Genomic DNA, 24,673 nt, shown 5'->3' on the forward strand with positions numbered 1-24,673 from the left:
TTTCTATAATGGCTCTACAGCAGTGAAGATGAGGAAGTTGGTGAATGCTAAGGATGGGACACATGGAGGCCATACATTATTGTCTTGCTTTGTAATTTGATGTGTAAAAATTGACCAATATGCAGAAGTACCAAGGAAAATGAAATGTTTGCCATTCAGTCCCTGCTACTGCACAGAGTACAAGTGGGGCTCACTGGGAAATCTGCACTTGTCTTCACAGTGTCTAATGCTAGTACAACAGAAGAACAGGAGGAAGTAGGCAGATTTGTGGTTCTCTTCTGGTTGTCCTCACTCCTTGAAGTATTTGTGGATACTTAAAGTTAGTTTGGAAAGGCTATTTTTGATAACAATATGTAGAATAATGCCATAGAAATACATTTTTTTTTCTAAGTTTAGGATATTACAGAGGGCCAGTATACTAACTCCGAGCAAAAGAAACTCTAGTTGCCTAGCTAATATAGTTTTTCTTAGCCGGGTGTGGTGGCACACACCTTTAATCCCAGCACTTGGGAGGCAGAGGCAGGCGGATTTCTGAGTCCAAGGCCAGCCTGGTCTACAAAGTGAGTTCCAGGACAGCCAGGGCTACACAGAGAAACCCTGTCTCAAAAAAAGTGAAAAGAGTTTTTCTTTTAATGTGATTTTTAACCAATCTGTTTCTTTTTCTTCCTTCTAGATTCTCATTGAAATCTGTTAATTCTATTTTTTGAACACTTATGAATAACCACGTATCTTCAACACCATCAACCATGAAGCTAAAACAAACCATCAACCCCATACTTTTATATTTCATACATTTTATAATATCACTCTATACTATTTTAACATACATCCCATTTTATTTTTTGTGTGAGTCAAAACAAGAGAAACCAAACCAAATTAAAGCAAAGCCTGTCAGTTCCAAACCGGACTCTGCATACAGATCTATCAACAGTGTGGATGGCTTGGCTTCAGTACTATATCCTGGCTGCGATACACTTGATAAAGTCTTTATGTATGCAAAAAACAAATTTAAAAACAAAAGACTATTGGGAACACGTGAAATTTTGAATGAGGAAGATGAAATACAACCAAATGGAAAAATTTTTAAAAAGGTAAGATGATCTCTACTGCTTTGTGGGTCTCCTCCTTGTGCACTTAGCATTGTGGGAAGTGTGGTCTCCTGTACCTGGGTACTGCTGGTGTTGATGGAGACCGTCTCTCCAGGGCTTTAGATTGCTGTCTTCCCTCTTTCCTCACACACTGACTTGACCTATTTTTCAGAAAGGCATGGAGAATGTGCCCTGGTATGTGACTCTTGAACCTGATATCTCCAGGACTTATGGTAGAACGTGTAGGTAGCTTGGGTTGAGGAACCCTCTTTGAGTGCTTGGCACCATGTGACCTGTTTTGATTTTCCTGTGACTCACAGTGGGTTAATATCTTGGTATTTTGGATATGGCAGTTGCATGTCCTAAAATTTTTGTGTCACCACTGTAGAGAATCTTGCCATTGGCTTGAAACAGAGACAAGCTTTCTTGACAGACAGAAATATTGTTGTGGTTAAGAGCCTGGCCTTTAGACTTAGATTTGAAAGTGTGAATTTTGGTTTTGCCACTTACTAGTCTGTGGCTTTTGAACAGTTACTTTATGAGTGTAGAATTAGTATTTATGAGGCAAGCTGTTTTAATTTCTGTCTAGTTCTTTTTATAACTGAAAGAAATCTTATCGGTTAGCTGATATCTCTGCTTCAGAGATCAGAGCATTGGAGCACAGATAAATTAGCTACTTCCTTACCTGAGGGTCCTAAAGTTACCGAGTGACAAAGCTGAGATTTGAACTCAGGCATTTCAACTCCAAAAGCTTATACTTTGTAGCTAACTGCAGATTGATTGTAAGAGAGGAGAAAAACGCTATTTATTATTTTCCTATTATTTATTTTGAAGTTAGGTTTCTCTCTATATAGTTCTGGCTGTCTTGGAGCTCCCTATGTAGATCAAACTGCCCTCAAACTCATGTATCTGCCTGCCCCCAAGGCCAGTGCTTTTCATTCTTCTTGGGTTTTGTTTTTGTTTTTTTCTGAGACAGGGTTTCTCTATGTAGCCCTGGCTGTCCTGGAACTCTGCAGACCAGGCTGGCCTTGAACTCAGGTCTACCTGCCTCTGCCTCCCAAGTGCTGGGATTAAAGGCGTGTGCCACCATTGCCTGGCATGCTTTTCATTCTTTATGTCATAACTTTGTGTTAAACATTTGTGGTTGGTGCTAGTGAGATGGCTCAGCGGTTAAGAGCACTGATTGCTCTTCTAAAGATCCTGAGTTCAAATCCCAGCAACCACATGGTGACTGACAACCACCTGCAGTGGGATCTGGTGCCCTCTTCTGAGATGTCTGAAGACAGCTACAGTGCACTCATATAAAATAAATAAATAAACCAATCTTTAAAAACAAACAAAATTGTGGTTTATCAGTTTGTTCAGAAGGCTATATATATAGATCAACAAAACCATTATATTTTTCTTGTCTAGGATTAGATACTTTGGGGACCTAGAATTAATTTTTAGGTTTGTAGATAACAAATGAAACATACTGTTGTCTGTACCTGAGTGTGCTTTGCTGTCAGTTAGCTAAGACCTGTGTTTCTGTCGGGCTATGGGAATGGGCTGCAAGCTAGAGAGTTAGTTAAACATGCTGGCCCTGCACCCACCCACAAGCTCTTGGTTCTTGTTACAGCCTTTGTATGGTGGCAGGGGCAGCAGCTGTCCTGGCAGGGTAACAGGGGACACGGTTTAGTGCTTGCTTTACTCACCAGACACCCAGGGAGGTCAGAAGACTTCAATGTTTTTAAGGTCTCATGTGGCCCATGTTGGTTACTCTTGATTCTCCTGCCTCCATGGGACTTCTGTAGTGCTAGGACTGATTGTGTGGTGTATGTGACACCACAGCAGATAGGAAGACATGTTTTTGGTGACTTGTTTTCATTAAAATAGTTAGCATATTTGAAGATGACCTTCAATTTGATGAGGAAGCTTATGTGCATTAATATCTCCCAGCACTCGGGAGGCAGAGGCAGGTGGATTTCTGAGTTCCAGGCCAGCCTGGTCTACAGAGTGAGTTCCAGGACAGCCAGGGCTACACAGAGAAACCCTGTCTCAAAGAAACAAAAACAAAAACAAAAATCTGAAACTTTCCTCCTTATCCTGAGAAGCAGCAGCATAGAATATAATATGGTTAAAGCAAAGTTTTGCAAATCTTATTTTAGATTAGTCCTGTCCTCTGTGTGTGTGTGTGTGTTTGTGTGTTATTAGAAATGTGGCTTTCTGTGGCTTAGTTTTTTCCCCACTCTCCTGTGGGTCTCCCTCCCGTGCTTGCGCTCTCTCCTTCCTGTTTGTTAACAGCATGTCACAAAATCACAAAAGCCCCAAACTCAAGATTCTGATTGACTTGCTTAACAAACCGCAGAGGGAAAGTTAAAGGGAACCAGGCGTTATTTGTTGAAGAAGACGGGAAATACGTAAGTTCTGAAATAGTTGTCGATAGTAAATGAGGAAAACAACAACAACCTAGTACTTAACGAGGGTTAAATCAACTACCTGAAAACTTGCTTTTAATTAGACTCTCGAGTCCCATCTACCAGAGGTCTGAATGATTAAATATTGGTGTGCTTTTATTTGTAAATAACTTGTGTGTTCTCAGAGCGTTACATTTTTTTCTGTGTCTGGAACAGCTTCAAAGCACCGTGTGTATATTTCAGGCAGTTACACTTTTTTTAGACTTAGTTATTCTCTGATTGCTAACATGGATATTTACATCTATGTGTGTCACTCCTCAGGTGTGAAAGAGCAAAGTGACCCACCCCTCTCCAAGATTACTGCCAGGACTAGGGATATAGCTCAGTAGTAGAATGCTTACCCAAGGTTAAAATGAGAAACTGGCTCCCAGATTCCCTGAGAACTGTGCTGTCAGGAATACCAAAAATCTGACCGAATGGTGACAAGAGCAAGAGTCGTCAGGGCTCCAGAGGTCCACACACTGAACTATTGTCCTAAGTTCTTAACCATAATAAAGACACACATGTTAATTTTGGCATGGATCTCACGTTTTTTACAGGAGAGGAAGAAGTAAAGCATATTGGTGATTAAATGCCTGCCTGAATAGGTCTCAGTTAAGATGAGACCTGAACAAGACGTAGCAAACTTGGATAAAGAACCTTCTGGGCAGTAGTGGGTCCCAGACACGATTGAGCTCAGTTGAGTGTAGTGCTTGGGGTTGACACTTTAAGGTCCTGGAGAAAGCATCTTCTTTCTGGCCCTGTTTTAGCCTCTCTGAAGAACAGAAAGGATGGGGTTTATGGATGGGGGGTTTATAGGAAGCAGGGTTGGGGTTTGCAGGGGTCACAACTTATGGCTTCCAGTCCCCTGGGGCCTAAGTGCTACTGCAGAGGCCAAACCCTGCAGTCTGAAGTTAAGGGAATGACCTTGTCTGTGTGGTTGTAAGGAATGAGTGAGTGGCATGTGTTATGGAGAAGACGCTTGGGATGACAGTAATGGAAGTGAAAGAAATGGGTGGGGTCAGGCTATGCTTTGTAGGTAGACTCTGGATAGGCTTAGAAAAGAGATTAAAGATGAGTATAAGTTAGAGTAACTTCAGTTACTTTGTTAAGCAGTTGGGCATGCTGTCCTGCTTACATAGGAATGATGAAGGAATAAGTAAGGAAAAGAGGGTGAATGAGAGAACATCGCTTTTGATGTATCAGTTAGGAATCCTGTTGAACAGATGGTTGTATCGAAGAGCTTTTTGAAGCAGTCCTTGAGCGTCTGGCTTCTGTCAGGGACATTGAGCCCTATGGGCTGCAGAGTGAGTGTAGGTGTACATCTGTTACTGAACTTGGTAGCAGAGGGCTTGAGTGTTCTCTTGAATTTGTGATGGCTTAGCGATGTAAGCGACAGTTATCATCTCCAGGTAGAGAAGGGGGATATTTAAAAAGATAAAAAGAGAAAAAAAAAGAGCCAGGCTCATGCCTTTAATCCCAGCACTCGGGAGGCAGAGACAGGTGGATTTCTGAGTTCGAGGCCAGCTTGGTCTACAGAGTGAATTCCAGGACAGCCAGGGCTATACAGAGAAACCTTGTCTCAAAAAACCAAACCAAACCAAACGAAAACAAAACAAAAAACCAATAAAAAGCTTACAAGCTATCAGAGGATGAGAAAATGAATGACTGGGACGGCCACCAGACTGTGGGTGTTGAAACTCTCGGCTGCATTTAGTGAGCTGCGTGTGTTTCTTCAGTGTTTAATAATGTTGCAGGGGGTTAAGTTAAATGAGTTTAGTTTTGGGTTAGCCATAGAGACTGCAGTATGAATTAGATATAACTGTGGGTAAATAGTGTTCACAAATGTAACCTTTATGAGACAGATAATTAGCTAGAACACTCAGTGGCTTAAATAACGAAACCCAGGTTCCCATATATTTTGTTTTTTTCTTACCCCCACAGACAGGGTTTCCATATGTAGCTTTGATTGTTCTGGAACTTGCAGTGTAGACCAGGCTGGTCTTGAATTCAAAGAGATCCACCTACACTCTCCTGATTGCTTGGATTACAGATGTGTGCCACCCAACCAGACCTGGCTAGGTCCCTCTCCCTCCCTCCCTCCTTCCCTCCCTCCTTCCCTCCCTCCTTCCCTCCCTCCCTCCTTCCCTCCCTCCCTCCCTCCCTCCCTCCCTCCCTATTTTTTGTTTCTGTTTTGAGACAGGGTTTAACAGGCCTAGGCTAGCCTGAATCCTCACATAGCCCGGGCTAGCCTGAGACTCAGGACAATCCTTTTGTCTCAGCTGAGTACTTGGATTATAGGCATGGGAGGCATGGGCTCTATATGATTATTAATTTTAGAATTTTACTTTGTTGTCAGACGGCGCCATCATTAGAGTTTACGTATTCGGGTAGTATATTGGGTGATTTTTGCCATGTAAAGCCTGTCACTTAGGTTTAAATCTAGCAGGTGGTGTTTAGCACCTAGTAAATACAATCTGGTTCCTGCACAGTTAGGCCAAATTCTCACCTGTCGTCTCAGTCATGCAGAGCTCCTTGTGAAGTCATTGGAACTCCCATGTTGAGCATTTCGTGGGGGTGCAGAACAAGGTGAAGAGTTCCTGGACCTACAGTTAGGGCAGTGTTATCTTCCAGTTATCCCAAGTAGGACACCAGAGGGCAGCCTTGATCCCTTCCATCTAACTGCTCATCACAGAACTCTCTTGAATGTTGTTGCATTTTTAGAAATAACATTGTCAGGTGGTTTTGTTGTTTAGTTTTATGTGTATAAGTGATTTGCCTGCATGCATATCTGTGCACTACGTGTGTGTCAGGGCCTGTGGAGGCCAGAAGGAGTGTTGGGTCCTCTGGAACTGGAGTTATAGATGGTTGTGAAGTGCCACATGGGTCCTGGGAATTGAATCTTGGTCCTCGAAAAAAGGAGTCACTGGCCATCTCTAGTCCCTTGGTCAGCTGATTTTTAAGATGCATGAGACATAATGAGCATGGCCATGCTTAGAAGCTAGCGGTATATGTTTGTAGTTTGTTCTTTGTTCAGTTTTTATATGTAATGGAGAATTCCTGATTGTGTTTTAGTTGAGAATCCTTGAAGAAAAGTATGCTAAGCAGCTTTAAAAGGAGCTAGTTAATATGTTAAACTTGAGGTTATCTGTACTTCTGACAAATCCAAATGAAATACTGTAGGTTAGTTAGGTATTCGAGGCTTAACCAGAGGGATGTTGAATACTATAACTTAGTCTCCACCTGGTTGTAGAGAGACTTTTTACTTTGCTTATCATGAAAGGATAATTAATTCAGGTTAAATGGCCATAAATATTTCTGTGATCTTGGTTATGGGTCACTTTTTGTTTATAGAGCACATACTGTCTGTTTCTGAAATCCACAAAGTAAACTTCTGTTCTAAATGAATGATTAGTTTAGGGCTATTTGTCTAAGAAGTGATTCAGTCAAACATACTCTGTGCTCCAGGTCCCCTGTCTTAGGTAACTTCAGACTCATGTGACCTTTTTTTGTTTCTTGAAATAGGGCCTCAGTGTATGACTAAGCTGGTCTTGAACTGTATAGATCCACGTTTTAGCACAGTTCTAAATACTTTTGAAAACCAAAAATAAAGCCACCCCCCTCCCCCTACATCATAGTTAAAAGCTTAGCATAGTTATTGGGTTGTCATGGACAATGTCACAAAGCTATATTTTTTAAAGATACATCTTCACTTGAAACTAGCATGTTTTATACATTTAAAATTTGTTCCTATTTCTTTTCATCACATTAAATGATATTTGTGTTTTTTATACTTTGCTGTATCAGGTTATTCTGGGGCACTATAATTGGCTTTCCTATGAAGATGTCTTCATCCGAGCCCTTGACTTTGGAAATGGGTTACAAATGTTGGGCCAGAAACCAAAGGCCAACATCGCCATCTTCTGTGAGACCAGGGCTGAGTGGATGATCGCTGCACAGGCGTGTTTTATGTATAACTTCCAGCGTACGTATGGATGGCACTTTTAAAATCTTTCTCTTTTTCTTGTTTTGTTTTTTTAAGACAAAGTCTCTACATAGCCTTGGCTGTCCTAGGACTCACTATATATACTGACCTCAAATTCAGAGATCCACTTGCCTCTTCCCACTGAGTGCTGGGATTAGAGGTGTTCACCACTACACTGGGATTAATATTTCTTAATAGGTTAGCATTCTGATACCGGGTTTTGCCTTTATGTCCTCACTGGAAGAGCATGTGTTAGGGCTTAGATATTCACTTGTTTGTTCGCTTCCTTCCTTCCTGCCTTCTCCCCTTCCTTTTTTCCTGCCTTCCCTCCTCCCTTGTCTATTTTGGACCCAGCTTGTCAGATGTTAAGGAGGCTTTCTGTATTTGGTAAAGCAGACTTGACATACAGGACCACTGCTCTGCTACCATCCCTCAGGGACCTTTATAAGCCGACTTTCATTTTGTTAGTCCACTTCTGAGTGGTGACTGTGATGGACTAACCTTGTAAACAGTCCTGGAGGTGGTGCCTAAGGTCATGGTAAATGAACTTGAAACAAAAACGATGGTTTCAGCAATTGTTTGTTATAAACTCCTGGTTTTCTTTCCATTTCTTTTTTTCTTTTTTCCTTTTTTTTTTTGGTTTTTCGAGACAGGGTTTCTCTGTGTAGGCCTGGCTGTCCTGGAACTCACTTTGTAGATCAGACTGGCCTCGAACTCAGAAATCCACCTGCCTCTGCCTCCTGAGTGCTGGGATTAAAGGCGTGCGCCACCACGCCCGGCTTTTTTCTTTCTTTTTTTTTAAAGAGTTATGTTTTGCACACGTGCATGTGTGCACCGGGTACATACATTGTTCACAGAGGCCAGAAGAGAGAATGGATCCTCTTGGAGCTGAGGTTACAGATTGATGTTAGCCACCATGTGGGTGCTGGGAATTGAACTTGGGTCTTGACCAGCAAGTGCTGTTAACCACTGTGCCGTCTCTCTAGCTGCCTCCCTTTTACCGCTGTTGAGACAGGGTGTCACTGTTTATCCCTGGCTGGCTTGGAGACCACGGTGGCTTGAACTCCACTTGGGATCAAAGATAGCTCTACCATCCCTTCTACTTCTACCTTTTAAGATAGGCACCGCCTTTCTGTTTCCAGGGGTTGGGTTTACATTTCTTTTGAGAATATTTAAAAAGGATTATTGTTTTGTCATTTTACTTCTGATCCATGCTGTATATACTATATGACTTCAGTATTCCTAAATTTTTTTTCTTCTTGATTTTTCTATTTTAGAATAATGTGTACCATTTATGAGTGCTATCTTCTTTTTCCTTAGTTGTTCTATTAAGCCAGGGTTTCAGAGTAGCTGGATCAAACTTGGTGTGATGGAGGATGCTCTCCTTTTACTCCCCAGGTGTTAGGACTGTAGGCCTCATCACTACTATTGTGTTGACATGATACCTAAGACCTGACATTCAAGGCGCTGTCTTACTGGCTTGTCCAGTGGTTCTCAGTCTGTGGGTTGTGGCCCCTTCTAGGGGTAGAACAACCCATTCACAGGGGTTGCTGAAGATCATTGGAAAACATAGATATTTATATTATGATTCATAAGAGTAGCAAAATTACAGTTATGAAGTAGCAACAAAAATAATTTATGGTTGGGGTCACCACCACATGGAACTATATTAAAGGGTTGCAGTATTAGAAAGGTTGAGAACCAATGGGCTTGTCCCTTTTTACAAGGAAGATTTTGACATTCTAGAATAGACATAATTCCTTTATGTTATGTTAGTCCTAGAATATAGTGAATGTGAAACATTAAGAGTCTTCACGTAAAATACTAGGAATCTTGGGAACGTTGGAGGAAGATGAGTAGATAGGATATTGCTCAGAACCTTCTGTATGCAGAACACTCCTTTATGATGCATGTGTACTTCCACAGGGGCTGCTGCGTGGGAGCCCTTATGTCTGTGCCCTTATGTGTGACCTGTATTCTTTTCCTTGTAGTTGTTACACTATATGCTACTCTGGGAGGTCCAGCCATTGTTCATGGACTGAATGAGACAGAGGTGACCAACATCATTACTAGCAAAGAACTCTTGCAAACAAAGCTGAAGGTGAGGACCACAGTTCTCTTTAAGAGTCTGATGCTTTGACTTTTCCTGTGATGAATCATACTGACCCATAGTCATCTTTGAGATTTTGTGTTTTTCCTTTAGAATATAAAAAGTGCAATATATATATATATATATATATATATATATATATATGTATATATGTGATAGACCATAGATAAAAATTGTTAATTTGCCAATGTGGAAAGGATGACAACTTTTTATTGTATATTGTATATATAAAGTAAATTAATAGTTTTGCATGTGTATAATTTTTGAATTAGTTTGTTTGTATGCATCTGCATGCATATATGTGGTTAAATGTGCCACAGCATACCTGTGAAAAGCCTGTACAACCTGTGGGAGTTAACTCTCCTTTCATCATGGGGTTTCTTTTGTCATCAGGCTTGGTGACAAGTAGAATGTACCTCCTGAGCCATTTTGCTGGTCTCTCAACATAATATATTTATATCATGTGCATACATGTTTTGCCTGCATGCATGTCTATGCACCATGTAGGTAAAGTGAAAGCTTGCCTTTGTAATCACAAGGACCTGGGTTTGATTTCCAGAACTCTTATTTAAAAAGTCAGCTGTGGTCATATCTGCTCATAATCCCAGTACTTGTGCTAGCAGAACACGTGGCTCCCTGGGGCTTACAGTTGTCATGGCTCAGGCCAGAGGACCCTGTGGAGGAGGGTTTGGAGAGCATCTTAGGAACAGTGCCAAAAAGTTGTCTTCTGTCCCCCCACTCATGTGCATAGACAGATAGACAGACAGACAGACAGACACACACGCATCTGTGTGCATATGCACCCATATGTGTAATCTCTGCACTTGGGAGATGGAATTAGAAAGATTAGTAGTTCAAAGTCATCCTCAGCTATATATAGTAAGTTTGAGGTCAACCTAAGTTGCAAGAGATCTTCTGAAAGACATACAGGTGACATTCACAGAGGGAAGGAGGGGGAGAGAAAGGGAGGAAAGAAAGAGGGAAGGAGAGAGAGAAAGAGAGACAGAGACAAACATACAGGAGAAGAGAGAAAAGAGAGGAAGTAGGGAAAGAAAGAATGGGGGTGGTAGGTGTACTAAAATGGGAGAGATTTTATGAAATAATAGGAAACGGGCAACTTCCCCTGGAAACATCACTATCAGGCATTGTTTTATTTTTCTTTTTTAGAAAGTTCCCAGGTAGACTTCTTTCCTTCTCTGATTTATTCTTTTGCATTCTATTGAAAACATGAGGGACTTTGGGCTTCTGTATAAGTAGTTCAGGTATTCTGTGTTTATATGTCCATTTTGTGGAGCAGTAACTTTATTGATGAGGATTTTATCAAAGAAGGTTGTATACCCAGTGCCATAGAATAGTGAGTACGGTTCCCCCACCCCCTCTTCATGCCTTTCCTCCAGCCTGTCTCCCTAGCCCCTACCACTTAACTTTTGGGGTAAGAAATCAGTTGGTGGCTCAGTGTGAAGAGGACTGTGCTCATGTGTCCCGAGTTACTCAACTGTTGTTTAACAGATCATGATGGTTGTGTTTCTTCAGGATATAGTCTCTTTGGTCCCACGTCTGCGGCATATCATTACTGTTGATGGGAAGCCTCCAACCTGGTCTGAGTTCCCCAAAGGTGTCATTGTACACACCATGGCTGCAGTGCAGGCTCTAGGAGTGAAGGCCAATGTGGGTACGTTGTGGTGATCATTCCAGATGTGCACTCTCTGCTCACCTTGTTCTAGACTGTAACTGTGGAAATGGGTTCTTCTCTAATTACTTTTACCTAGCCTTTAAGAAAGACTTGAGGAAAATGCCAACACTTATTTATTCTTCTTAAATTATGTACTGGGAATGTAACTCATTATGCAGAGTGTTTGCCCAGCATGCTCTAAGGCCTGGGTTTGATCCCCAGTGTCGCATAACATTGGACATGATGGCACATGCCTGCCACCTCAGCACCAGGCAGAAGGATCAGAATTGATCATCATTGACCAGGGAGCTAGTGCAAGGCCAGACCGGGCTACATGAGACCCTATCTGCAAAACAAGGGCAGCAATAACCAAAGAGCAGTAGTGGTTACCTGCCGTAAATTTAAAGTACTCACACATCATTCAGTTTCCTGTTCACATTTTCTGAAAGTTCTGAACAGTTCAAAGTTAACCACTTTAAATAGACACAGTAGAGTTTCTAAGCCAGGACTCCTCTTTCTCACTTAGCTCTCCTCGTACTTGCCTATGCAGAGTTTTTAATCTTCCAGATGACACAAGGCATAGACACTTTCAAAGCAGTAACTGTCAAAGAAATGAGCATCAGAAAGTGTAGACTGCGGGTCTCTGGCATGTTGTAATGGTATTTCCTCTGTAGTTGGAAATTGGGTGATTCTGATTAGGGACAGGATAATGCTGTCATTACGGGAATAACAGGGATGATAATATTTTAGCATATTGGGTTGTAGGTATTCGTGGGCATCAGAGAATGTTGACCAGTACCGTCTAGTTATAGAAAGAGAAAAAAGAAAAGAAAAAAGAAAAGAAAAGAAAAGGATGTATTATGTGGCTTATTGTTAAGAAGTCATCTGGCCTGGTATGAGAGAAGGGGACATACTTGAAGAACCTTTTCCATTGCATTAGCTTTGGGATATGCGTGTAGACAGGCAGATGGTGTTGATACCATCTGGTTGTCTCCCGTGCCTTTCCTGTAATGTGTTGGTTGTTGATTTTAGGCTAGTAGTCTTGTGACTAGAGACAAGCTTAACACTGAGCAACCCTGGGAGTTGAATATAACCAACAAGGTCATCTCCTGAAGCAGGAACATGTTAGTGAGTGTGCAGGTATAAAGGTTCAGGCCCTTTATCCAGAGGAGCTTTTGCTCCTCATTTTTTTTTTTTTTTAATTCCATTTTCAACTTACATAGCCACCCAGCAGCCAAGTTTATATAGCTCCAAAGTAATTTTTGCTCCAGATGATGGCCTGCCTCTGTTGAAAAGGGCCTTTCATCTGATGCCAGGGTGTGAGATGCAGTCCTGCTCAGTGCCTTGTGCGGCTGCCTGTGGTTCTGGGTGCTGCTCCACTGGTACTTAGGGTTTCTCCAGTCCCACCACAGTGCTAGTGTTTATAGATGCCAGGCACACTTCTACCTTAAAGCCTTTGTACTGACTTGTTTACCCCCTTCTGTCTGTCTGTCTGTCTGTCTATCGATTGACCAATCTATCGATCTATCTAACCAACGTACCAAATGGAACATGATCTATGTAAACTGTATCAGAGCTTACCATGCGTCCTAGGCTGGCCTTGACCTTAAGATCTCATTTTAGCTTCCCGAGTGTGCATTTGCAGACATCTGCTACCATGTCCACTGCTTTGTACGTCTATGTGAACTACTGGCTTCCCAGGACTTTTGTGGCTACTTTGCTTACCCTTTGCCAGAATGGTGCACCTAAGCAGTGTTATCTGACCCTGTCTTTATTTCCTCTGTGGCTCTAATTATATTATAGACTTAACCTGTTTGTCCCAGTATTGTTTATGCCTCCTTATGTGTTGACTGCTGTTTGAGAGTTAGAAGAAAATTGCTGATAGAGCTGAGTTTCTTCTTCTTTTTTGTTTCCCCTTTTCTTTTCTTCAATGTAGAAAAGAAAGCTCACAGCAAACCACTGCCCTCAGATATTGCAGTAATCATGTACACAAGTGGGTCCACAGGAATTCCAAAGGGAGTCATGATCTCACACAGCAACATCATTGCTTCTATAACGGGGATGGCGAGAAGGATTCCAAGACTGGGGTATGTCATTGTAAAACTCAGAGTGACTGCATATTTGTAGCTGTTAAAGAGTTCAAACATTTGTGCCATTTTAGCAGATGGCTCAAGTGTTCCCCAGGTGTCTGAAAGTAGAAATTTTAGAGAACATTAATTTTAAAAGTCAACATTTTAAAATTTATTTGTGTATGTGTGTATGAATGTATGTGTGTCTAGCCACATGTGTGTCTGCGTTTGAGTACCAGTACCCAAAAACTTGTGGAGGCTGGCGTATCAGATGCCCTTGAAGTTACAGGTAGCTGTGAGTGCCTAGTAGTGTACTGAGAACCAGACTAGGGTAGTGTGTTTAACTATGTTGTTAACTGCTGAGCCAGCTCTCAAATTAGTTACATCCATGTGACTTAAAATAATAGCTTAATTATTTAATATTTGAGAGATGAAATTTTAACTGACTTTATAGTTTTAAATCTCTTAATTTTAGATGATTTCAGTTAGTATTGCTTCTTTATGTGCATAGTCATTTTTGTATGTAAATGTTGTCCTGGTAGACAGATGAGGTAAGCATTGTCAAATGATTTGGTTTTGATGTACTCTAGTGGAATCCGGGGAGAATGTAAGACAGAAGAAAGCAGATGGGGTAGAAGAGTTCAGACAGTGCTTCAGAGATCAAGTCAGCATCCGATGACTGAGCAAGTCATACACTGCTTCGCTGTTACTGTTCCCCTCATGGGACACTCAGTCAGACACATGCAGTTAGTTGTGGAATTGAGTTTGGGAGTAGAGCTGGGATATTTGACTGCACCTTCCCTTCAGACCCTCCTCAGCTTCTCTTCATGTCTTAGATGCAGGGCCATTTCTTGAAAAATACACAAATATAATTTTCCTGTATATGTAGGTATACCTTTTGGTTTATTACTAGCTCCAACTCCTAGAACAGGCATGTCTGTTCTGTGAGAGACACCAGACACTGACTAACTCTGAAGGTTACCTCCTCTTTACTCGTGCCTCAGCACTTTGCTTCTGCAGCAGACCACATTCTGAAAGTGCCTGCCTCCTTGGTTTTGGGTTGGGCTATAGTTGTTCTTTCTGTCTCTAATCTCTATCCTATCAGCAGGGCCTCAGATGCTTAGCTTAGCTGTGCTCCATGTAAGCTTGCTGTAGTCACTTCTGGCAGAGAGCTCCCATAACCTTTTGTAGGCATGAATTTTTTTTTGCAATGTACTTTTAGTAAGGGTTCAACCTCTCCTCTAGCCCACCGCCCAGCAGAGACAGTGGAAGAGAAAAGTTACTAGGGTATGGGGGACGTGGACCTGTTTAGCAAAAGTTCTTTTGGGGCAAGCTCAATCTTCTGTCTTAGCAGTTTAGTCCTGCAGCAAATACCAATAGGACTCAGCAGCTGCAGACTAGTCCTCTAGGCAGGCAGACAGCACACCCAGCCTGGCAGCTACAGTCCAGTCCTCTCAGCAGGCAGATGTTGCGGGCTGTCCAGCGGCTCGCGAGGTACTGTATGGCCGAGCTGGCAGAAAGAAAAGGAACTAGACGGACAGAAGAAAGAACAGAGCTAAGTCAAACCAGATTCTGATCAAAGCTCAATTTTAATGTCAGCAAACACGATTTATAAAGAAGAGGGGAGGCCCATCCCTAGCTATGCAAAGTTCCTTTGAAGTAGATAGGTTAGCCTTCTAGAGGGAACTCTCGAAGATCATAGTTTGGTGCTAACTCCGAAAATTCTGAAAATTCTTGGAAGAGAACCCGTTCGGCCTCAGGCAGGTAGTGGTGCATCAAAGGAGCAGCACAGCAGGTGGCTCCTGCCGCTTAAGTGGCAGATGGTTACAGCCAGCCTTGCTAGGCTGGAAGGAGATAACAGGCAGACACACCAGGCATGAACCAACAGCTGCAGTTGAATTGTGGAGAAACCTCAAGGTTCACCAACCGGCCAGCCTGAGGTGAGGCCACTGAGGTGGCAAGCTGCCGCAGGAACCTCACAAGCAGTTCTCAGGCGTTTGAGTTTCTCTCAAAGGCAGCCTAACCACAGTTGAGCTCAACATTGCTATATAAGGTGAACCAATAGATAGATGTGTGTCATTAGGAAGAAGAGCGAGGCAGAGCAAACCAAACCAAAACTCATCTCCCACTGCCTGTGGGATCAGATTTATACTCCTTCATCAAGTGTCCTTTCACGTTTGCTATATCCATACACCCTCTCACCTGTGTCTTCTCCAGGAAGACATCCTTTCACGTGTTTGCTCTATTCATATGTCCTCTCACCTGTGTGCTCCGGCAATGCATTCATCATTCGACAGAACTAACTTTCCAAAGATACTAGATGTTTCCACTTTAACCTTTGCTTTACCCACCTTCCTTTCAGAGAGGAAGATGTGTATATTGGCTACTTGCCCCTGGCACATGTTCTAGAATTAAGCGCTGAGCTTGTGTGTCTTTCTCATGGATGCCGAATCGGCTACTCTTCACCGCAGACATTAGCAGATCAGGTAAATCACATATCTGCAACTCGAAATACTAAATGAATTTTTAACATGTTTTCTCTATCAGTTTACATTGTATCTTCAATTATTTTAATATGAACATTTGCCTTGTATGTCTAGAATATAAGTATAGTGAAAGGGTAAATATATCCTATGCCTTTGAGCTAAGAATGCTATTACAATTTTAAGTTAAAGATCTTTATGTAGATTATTTTTTTCCTGTTCTTCAGTCTTCAAAAATAAAAAAAGGAAGCAAAGGAGACACATCCATGCTGAAGCCAACACTGATGGCAGCTGTTCCGGTAAGAACTGCCCATAAAGGAAGTGCTGTCAGCCCCAGGCCATGAGGTGGTAATAGCACTTTCAAACAAATTATGATTTTACCAAAGATTTTTAGTTCTGATAAAATATATCTTTAAAATGAATTCATATCTTGCCAGTGAGGTCACTGAATGGATGAGGTGCTTGATGTGCAAGAATGAGGACTGAGTTAATTCCTAGAACCCAAGTAAAGGTGGAAGGAGACACTCAAGTCCATGTAATTGTCCTCCAGCTGCCATGTATGCACCACGGCACAGGCTTGCATGCATTGTCCTATATCACATAGACAAAGTTAGAAGTGTTAATCATATGGGTGTGATTTAAATATGAAGGTTGCTGATAGAGTTAATGAACTCATTTATGCATCTAGGAAATCATGGATCGGATCTACAAAAATGTCATGAATAAAGTGAATGAAATGAGTGCTTTTCAACGAAACTTGTTTATTTTGGCATATAATTACAAGATGGAACAGATTTCAAAAGGGTGTAGTACTCCACTGTGTGACCGGTAAGTAAAGCCAGCTCTCTATGTCAATGACAGAGTTCACATCAACAGCCCAGGGAAGTGAGGTAGTTATAAGAAGTACAATTACTTTAAGATGGGTGTGGTGGCACAGGTTTGTAATCTCTGCCGTTGAGACGTAAGGGGAGGAGGATCCAGAGTTCAAAGCTGGAGGCTGGAAAGTTGTGTCATTGTTAGAGCAAAAGGATGGGTGGAGGGAGAACAATAGTCGGACACCAGTGCCTTCTTTATGCGCTTGTGCTCTCTCTCTCTCTCTCTCTCTCTCACACACACACACACACACACACACACACTAAAGTTGTGTCATTGTTAGAGCAAAAGGATGGGTGGAGGGAGAACAATAGTCGGACACCAGTGCCTTCTTTATGCGCTTGTGCTCTCTCTCTCTCTCTCTCACACACACACACACACACACACACACACACACACACACACACACTCTTAAGGCAGTTTCCCTGGCTAGAACTCAGAGGTTCACATGCCTCTGTCTTCTGAGTGCTAGGATTAAGAGTCTGGATAGCTTAGTTGGCAAAGTGTCAGATTGAAGGGGCACGCACTGCCACATCAGCCTCAATTCAGCTTCTAAAATGGTTGCCATTGAGTCTTACTCCCTTTCAAAATGCTGAACAGTTTTTAATTTCCATGGTTCCGGGCATTAAACCTAGCTGTGCTGGTAAACAAGCACTGCCACTAGGCTGCGTTCCTAGCCTTACTTACTCCTTGGTTTTGAGTTATAAGCAATCTTTTTACTAGTGTTTTCAGAAACATATCAAATAGACATTTATTTTCTCTTTAAAATTTCTCTCATAATTTACCATTACAATTTTAAAAACTGTAACAAACACTTCAAAACCTTATGACTTTAAAGAAATTGCTATACATAAATATGCATAAATTTATTTATTTATTTTTTTTGCTTTTTGTTTTTTGTTTTTTCGAGACAGGGTTTCTCTGTATAGCCCTGGCTGTCCTGGAACTCACTTTGTAGACCAGGCTGGCCTCGAACTCAGAAATCCACCTGCCTCTGCCTCCCGAGTGCTGGGATTAAAGGCGTGCGCCACCACGCCCGGCAATGTGCATAGATTTCTAATGAATAAATAAAAGCAGAAAAGTAGTCAGCTTTTACAAATTATGTGAAGATGTGGTATGTCATAAATACAGTTTTATGATAATGAATTCTCTGGTCATAAACAGGGATATAAACTGTCATCCTCTGTAGAACCAGGGGTTCTGTGGGTCTTATAGCTCTCAGAAGGAAGTTCGCACAGACAGGGTCCCAGGTCTTGCCCTCTACCATGGCAGCACCAATGTCAGTGGCAGAGGCGGTGGCAGCGGGCAATGATGGGCAGCAGCGGTGGCAGGAACAGCAGGGGTGTGAGCCTGGCCTGCCAGCCAGCTCTAAGGTCCAGTGATGAATGCTTCAGAGAGAAAACTTCCCCAGAGTGTTACAGCTCAGTAAAAGAGCCACTCTCAGATGATTCTTGGTGAAATGACTTGTGCACTTTATTCTATGTGGATAGGACTTTATAAACATTGAGGAGGAGGGTGGGATCCAGGCTAGATGCTTCCCGTTGGCTCAGTGTAAGATGCTAGTGAAGCTCTGTTAGCATAGGGAAGGACTCCAGGCGTTTTCCCCACCTGACTGATTTACATGATCCAGAGCAGGTGGAGAGGAGCTGGCCCCACTCCCACCTTACTCAGTTCTGAGTTCACGGGGTTTGGGCTCACTCAGCATTACCAGTTCTGTGTTGTGGCATGGTCCACTTGCCCACAATAAGCAATTGTATATGATGATTATATCACTTGAAAATTAATTAAGAGTAAGTGACATTTTCTTTGCTTGCTAGAACTACTCACATTTAAGACACAGATGTAGTGGCCCAAGAGAATCTCAATTGGCTGCATCACATTGATTATATTCCTTAATCTCAAAGGCTGCATATAACAACCCCGAGAGATTAAGTCCTCTTCTGTTGGTTTAATTACTTTTCTATTGGTGTAAAGAGGCACCACAGCTAAGGCAACGTATAAAGAAAGCATTGACTTGGGGACATGTGTGTAGTTTCAGAGGGTTTAGTCAATGGCCATCATGGTGGGGAGCACTGGCTGGCCTGCAAGAGCTTAGATCCTGATTCATAGGCAGCCGAGAGGATGGGAATGGTGCTGGTGTTTGAAACCTCAGAGCCTGCTCCTTGTGGCATCCCTCCTCCTAAAGGACTATACCTACTAATCCTTCTGACACCTGAGAACCAGATATTCAAGTGTGTGAACCTGTGGGGCCCATTCGTTCAAACCACCACACTGCTTTAAAAGTCTTGAATTTTCTGTTGCTACTTTCAGCTTTGTTTTCCGGAATGTCCGAAGGCTGCTGGGTGGAAATATTCGCCTTTTACTGTGTGGTGGTGCTCCGCTTTCTGCAACGACGCAGCGATTCATGAATATCTGTTTCTGCTGTCCCGTTGGTCAGGGCTATGGACTCACAGAATCTACTGGGGCTGGAACAATTACAGAAGGTAGGTGTCGTCTGAGACCCAGGCAGCCACTCACACATATGGCCCAGTATTAATGTGAGGACATGTGGTGGGCAGAGACTCTGGGGAGTTGGAGGAGGCGTGCCTGATTGCCCAGGGACCCTGAGGTACTAAAGTGGATTCCACACTATTTGGAACATTCCCCCAGTGCCAGAAAAGACTAAGAGAAGGCCATGCCCATCTACCTGAGTGTATCTTATGCCTTCCTGGGGGTGGGGTGGGGGTGGGTGGGTGAGAGGGGGTGGACTCTTTCTCTTAACCCTTTTGCTTAAAATGTTTTAAAATATTTTTAGTAAACCTCAAACCATGCCTCATAAACATAACAAGCACTACTTGGTACAGTCAGTTTCTCTAATAATTTAGAAAAGTTCTCGGAGCAAGCAGTGAACCTGTGCCAAGCAGACATGCAGCCATGGCTCAGTTATGTTTCTAAGATTCTCTTGCAGATGGGGGCGGGCACTATCTGAGCTTTAGGAAGAGTCACTTTAAATCATCTAGGAAAAGGAAGCGATTGGTTGGTTAACTACAGCCTTCAAATGTCTTTCTTTCTTTGCCTCTCAGTGTGGGACTACAATACCGGCAGAGTGGGAGCACCATTAGTTTGCTGTGAAATCAAATTAAAGAACTGGGAGGAAGGTAACAGCCTATTTTTAGATTGAAGTGGGAATTGTGTTCTAGTTTCTTTGGTTCCATATTTTAGAATGTAAAATTCTAAGTGCTCATTTTGTTCATTATATTACGTGTGTTTTATCTAGAGCTGAACAGGTGTACTTAGCCTGCATGCTTCAGAAATGATTCTACTCAATCTAAAGATAGATTATTTTTATTTTTATTTTATTTTGTGTGTGTGTGTGTGTGTGTATGTATGTGTGTATGTTCCTGTACATAGAGGCCAGACAGAGATCTCAGTCATTCCTCAGGAGCCATGTCTACGCTGGTTTCTTAGTGTGAGACTTGTGGGTTGAGCTAGGGTGGCTGGACAGCGAGCCCCCGGGATCTCATTGTCGCTATCCCTGACTGTGGAGATGACAAGCTTATGCACCAGGCATGGCTTTTGTAAATGATTTTTGCCAATTCAACTCATGTCTCTTACTTGCACAGCAGCTCTTTACTGACTGAGCAGTCTCTCCAGTCTCTTGCTTATCATTGTCTTACAAAAATTCAAGTAAAAATGATAGCAAAAACTTGTGTTATTAAGTTAGGAGGGATGGCATGATAGCTCACTGGGTAAAGCACTTGTCTGTGACCCTCAAGACCTGAGTTCAATCCTTAGAACCCACATGGTTGTCAAATAGAATTGACTTTTACACATATGCTGTAGTTCACACGCACATGGACACACACACACACACACACACACACACACACACACACACGGAGAGAGGTGGGGGAGGAGGAGAATAAATGTGATAAGAGAATTTTCAGCAGGAAAAAAAATCACATTTGCTCCATGTGGTAATTTTTATATTTTTTTTTCCTTTTCCCTGAGGGCCTTAAGCATATTTTGGAAGGAAGTAATTTTTATAATAATTCTATTAAAAAGTTTATTGTTTATTCTATTTTGAAATAAAAAGTATTGTAAAATGTTTGTGTCATATTAAGGCATGTAGGTTATTTGACTTATTGGGACAAAACTTTCTAAAGGTTCTAAGGCTTTGATAAAATTTCTCAACTGTTTTTAGCAGAAGTTAGAAATATATTCAATAAATGTAAGCTCAGAGTTAAACTGAAATTATCTGAAAGAACAAATTTATAACTATAATAATGTGATTTTACAAAGGGGTCTGTTGTATTATTTAATATGTGACAGTACTTTTATAGTTTTGCTAGCATGATATATAGACTGAGTAGAAACTGTATAATTATTTTACATAATAGGTGGAGGATGCTGGGTTTTAGACTGGAATAGTAGCTTAAAAGCATGGATGTTCATTATTTAACAACTGAGAATCTGTCTCTAGTTTATTGATAATGTTTAGCCACATGGTCTAGTTTTTTCTCTTGGAGTCTCTTAATTGGTTAAAATAAGATGTCTATACTTAGAAATTAATAGTTTTGAATATTTGTATAATACCTATATGTGTTATTTTGTGTTTATTAATTAGGTGGCTATTTTAATACTGACAAACCACATCCCAGAGGTGAAATTCTTATTGGTGGCCAAAATGTGACAATGGGGTACTACAAAAATGAAGCAAAAACAAAGACAGATTTCTTTGAAGATGAAAATGGACAGCGGTGGCTGTGCACTGGAGATATTGGAGAGTTTGACCCTGATGGCTGTCTGAAGATCATTGGTGAGCATTGCGTCCTTTTAAAAAGCTTATGTGTATGACTGTTTTGCCTACATGTATGTATGTGTACTGCATGTATGCACGATGTCCTTGGAGGTCAGAAGAGGGTGGCCAAGTCCTCTGGAGCTGGAGTTACAGATGGTTGTGAGCCACCGTATGGGTGCTGGGAACTGAACCCAGGTCCTCTGCCAGAGTACTACATGGTCTTAAATGCTGAGTTATCTTTTAAGCCTCTGAATTCCTTCTTGAAAGTGTTTTCCCAGATGACTTTACAAAGTGGTGCCTGTGTTTACAGAGACTGTTTTACTAGTGAAAGAGCTTATCTCTGTAATATTGAGGGGGGCTTTTATATCATTTCTGAAATATAACATTTTAAAGAGAGACTGAAGTATTCTTAAAGCTTGGCATGTTATGACTACGATAGCAGATTTGTGGTCATTAGTCCCTCTCGACTGTTGGTGTAGGGAATGCTTGTTTTGTTCACTGCCTGGCTAGGTTACTGTGCAGTGCTTTCTGGTCTGAACTTAGTCCTGGCTTTGCCCAGGAAAACCAAGGAAAGCCTGGCAAGTCAAGTACTGTGACCTACAAGGCAAAACACCTTTGGTGCTTCTGCTGCTGCAGTTTGTTCACCTTCATTAGATGTATCCTGGGGTTATGCGGGGCTTCCTGGGAGACACAAGCAAACATCTACTTACCCCACATAGGTAGGGAACAGATGACAGACTAAATGCTGGTGTCACCAGCGTCCAACTTGGTGAACTAGTGAGTGTCAGGTGAGGGGTTACTTATCGAAGCAGGAATGACTAGAGACAGATGCAGCAGCAGCAAAAGTCCACCCCAGTATGGGTGAGAGCCCACAGAAGCTGGCGTCCTGGAGCGTCCTGCTTGACCTTGCTGGCAGCTTGACAAGGTGAAGCAGTCTCTTCTTGGCAGCCCAGTTGGTCTGAGCGTCCTCTGGGCAGCTTGCTTGGCTTATCTGCCAGTGTCTCTTAGAAGTCTTTACTGCTTGTGCAAGCTTGAGGAGGGAGGAGTCGAGTGCATCTGGTGAGTTTCAGGGACTTCTAGTGTACTGGTTCTCAACCTTACTAATGCTGCAACAGAGAACTGCTGTCCTAGGGCTTTTGAGTCATTTCCTCAGTGAGCCTCCTGTTTTTATGACATGTGAATCTTGAGGCGCTTCCCTGCAGGTTAGAAAGTTTCATTGAGAGTTTTGTCCTGTAGGAAATTGTTGACAACACCTGGTCTTGATACCCTGAAGGCCAAAAGGAGATGAGAGGCTTCCCGTCCTCTGCTCCACATCCTGTCTCACTAATAGAGGCAGACGGCTTCCAAAGCTGCTTCTGCCTCTCTCTCCACATTTGTAGGTCAGGCCTATGCCTTCTACCACCCTATCTATCATAAGGATTTCCTCTTTGCTGCTGCACACCTCTCCAAACCTTTGCACTTCCATTGTGTAATGAGGACACCTCATAGTTCTAAGAAACCTTTAATAGCTGCTAGGGGTTGTGTTCAGGGAGCCTCTATCACCCATTCACCTCCTACCTCTTGAATTGTTTCCTTCCTCTTTATGCTTCAGTGTTTGAGTTGACATAGCTCTGGTCAGTAAAACTCACTTCAGGTCCCACTTGCAAGGATTCCTTCCCAGTCCACAAGTTGGCTGTATTGTGTGGATGCTGTGTTTTTGTTCCTCTTTCCTGGTGTGCCTTTGCCCATTGCAGTGCAAAGCTGCTTTCCCTCTGCACTAGTGAGTGCCAGAAGCACAGCAGCTCAGCAGAATATATTCAAGTCATAAGAATGATGTCCCTTAAGTACAATATTTTCCACAAGAGAATTTATTTAATTGTAAAAGATTAGGGTCTGACTTTATTGTATAATCTCAACTTTAGGGCAACCATCCATGCTTAGTTGAGAAAAGTTTTAAATAACTTGGTGAGAGTATTTCTATGTGCTTAAGGTGTTAATGACCGTTCTCAATGTTTCTGCCTTTGCCCTTTGCAGACCGTAAAAAGGACCTTGTGAAACTACAGGCAGGAGAGTACGTTTCTCTTGGGAAAGTAGAGGCAGCTTTGAAGAACCTCCCACTGATAGATAACATTTGTGCGTATGCAAACAGGTGAGCTCCTGGAGTCTGTGCTGCGGTCTAGAAGTTGGCAGGTGTGCTGTGAGCAGTTGCAGCCATGTGCTGCAGTATAAAAGTTGGCGGGTGTGTTGTGAGCAGTCGCAGCCCCTGTGGGGCCACCACCTCCTCTGCACAGCTAGTGAGCCGCAACTTCCTGGGATGCTCTCCTCTGTAAGTGTCCTGAGTGACAGAGTTGAGGAAAATAAGTTCTTATGCTGCCTCAGTACCGCTGCACAGGGAGGCTTTGCAGACGCAGTCAGATGCAAGGGGATAAGTAGTACCTCCCTGCAGTCCTCTCTTCTGTCCTGACCTGCAGCTTGGCCATGCTTCCTGCTGGCCTGGCTTACCACAGCCTCACAGCCCAGGATATCATAGGCAGCAGGGAATGGAAGTGTAAGTTTAGAAGCCTAGAGGGACTGTATTGGGAACTGATGGAATCTGAGATTAGACCTGACTGCATTTCTGTAATAGTAAGTGAAGTAACTTAATCGTATGACCAGTAATCACAGTCACATGTCTGTGCATAAGCCTAGTAACCTGCCTGTAGCAGCTGACATAGTCATGGGTGTCGTAGGAAAATCAACTCAGAAGAGCACTTTGGGCTGCATCCCAGGAGGTAGAGCTTCTGGTGGAATAGTTGTCTTCTGAAATAATTAGAACCAGAAACGTTTCAGAGACTGGATTTTGTTGTTTTATGAGAAGGTCTCGCTATATATCCCTGGCTGTCCTGGAACTCACTCTGGACTGGGCCACCCTTGAACTACCTGCCTCTGCCTCCCAGGTGCCGCTGGAATTAAAGGCATGCAACTGCTATGTCCTTTCTAAAATGGTGGGATTTTTAAAATATGTGCTTAGACTTGACCAGTTAGCACCCGGTACGTGGACGCATCAGTAACTCTGCGCTTTAAAAAGCCATTTGGTTTCTACAGCATTGGTCTAGAGATGGGTTTTATTTACTTAAGAATAACTCCAAGTGTCCTTTTCTTGTCACGTGCTGTCATTTTCTCAGGGTCAGGCTGGCCCTGAATTCATGGCAATTGTGGG

The 24,673-nt window shown here is 42.4% G+C and overlaps 1 protein-coding gene across 2 annotated transcripts in view; it reads left to right on the forward strand.

The window, feature by feature from the left end:
* Acsl3 (acyl-CoA synthetase long chain family member 3) overlaps positions 1 to 24,673 on the forward strand; it is a 54,274-nt gene that overhangs the window by 24,706 nt on the left and 4,895 nt on the right. For both annotated transcript variants that reach the window (XM_021176233.3, XM_021176316.3), the window contains exons 2-13: positions 674 to 1,091; positions 7,331 to 7,508; positions 9,500 to 9,609; positions 11,152 to 11,290; positions 13,227 to 13,377; positions 15,722 to 15,845; positions 16,070 to 16,141; positions 16,531 to 16,670; positions 19,026 to 19,198; positions 19,778 to 19,852; positions 21,322 to 21,513; positions 23,509 to 23,623. In XM_021176233.3, coding sequence (XP_021031892.1) covers positions 714 to 1,091; positions 7,331 to 7,508; positions 9,500 to 9,609; positions 11,152 to 11,290; positions 13,227 to 13,377; positions 15,722 to 15,845; positions 16,070 to 16,141; positions 16,531 to 16,670; positions 19,026 to 19,198; positions 19,778 to 19,852; positions 21,322 to 21,513; positions 23,509 to 23,623 — 1,847 coding nt within the window. In that variant the 5' untranslated portion in view covers positions 674 to 713. The remainder of the gene's footprint in view (positions 1 to 673; positions 1,092 to 7,330; positions 7,509 to 9,499; positions 9,610 to 11,151; positions 11,291 to 13,226; positions 13,378 to 15,721; positions 15,846 to 16,069; positions 16,142 to 16,530; positions 16,671 to 19,025; positions 19,199 to 19,777; positions 19,853 to 21,321; positions 21,514 to 23,508; positions 23,624 to 24,673) is intronic.

Source organism: Mus caroli, unplaced genomic scaffold (assembly GCF_978045245.1).
Source record: "Mus caroli unplaced genomic scaffold, Mus_caroli_1 scaffold_1, whole genome shotgun sequence".
In the NCBI taxonomy this organism is placed as follows: Eukaryota; Metazoa; Chordata; class Mammalia; order Rodentia; family Muridae; genus Mus; species Mus caroli.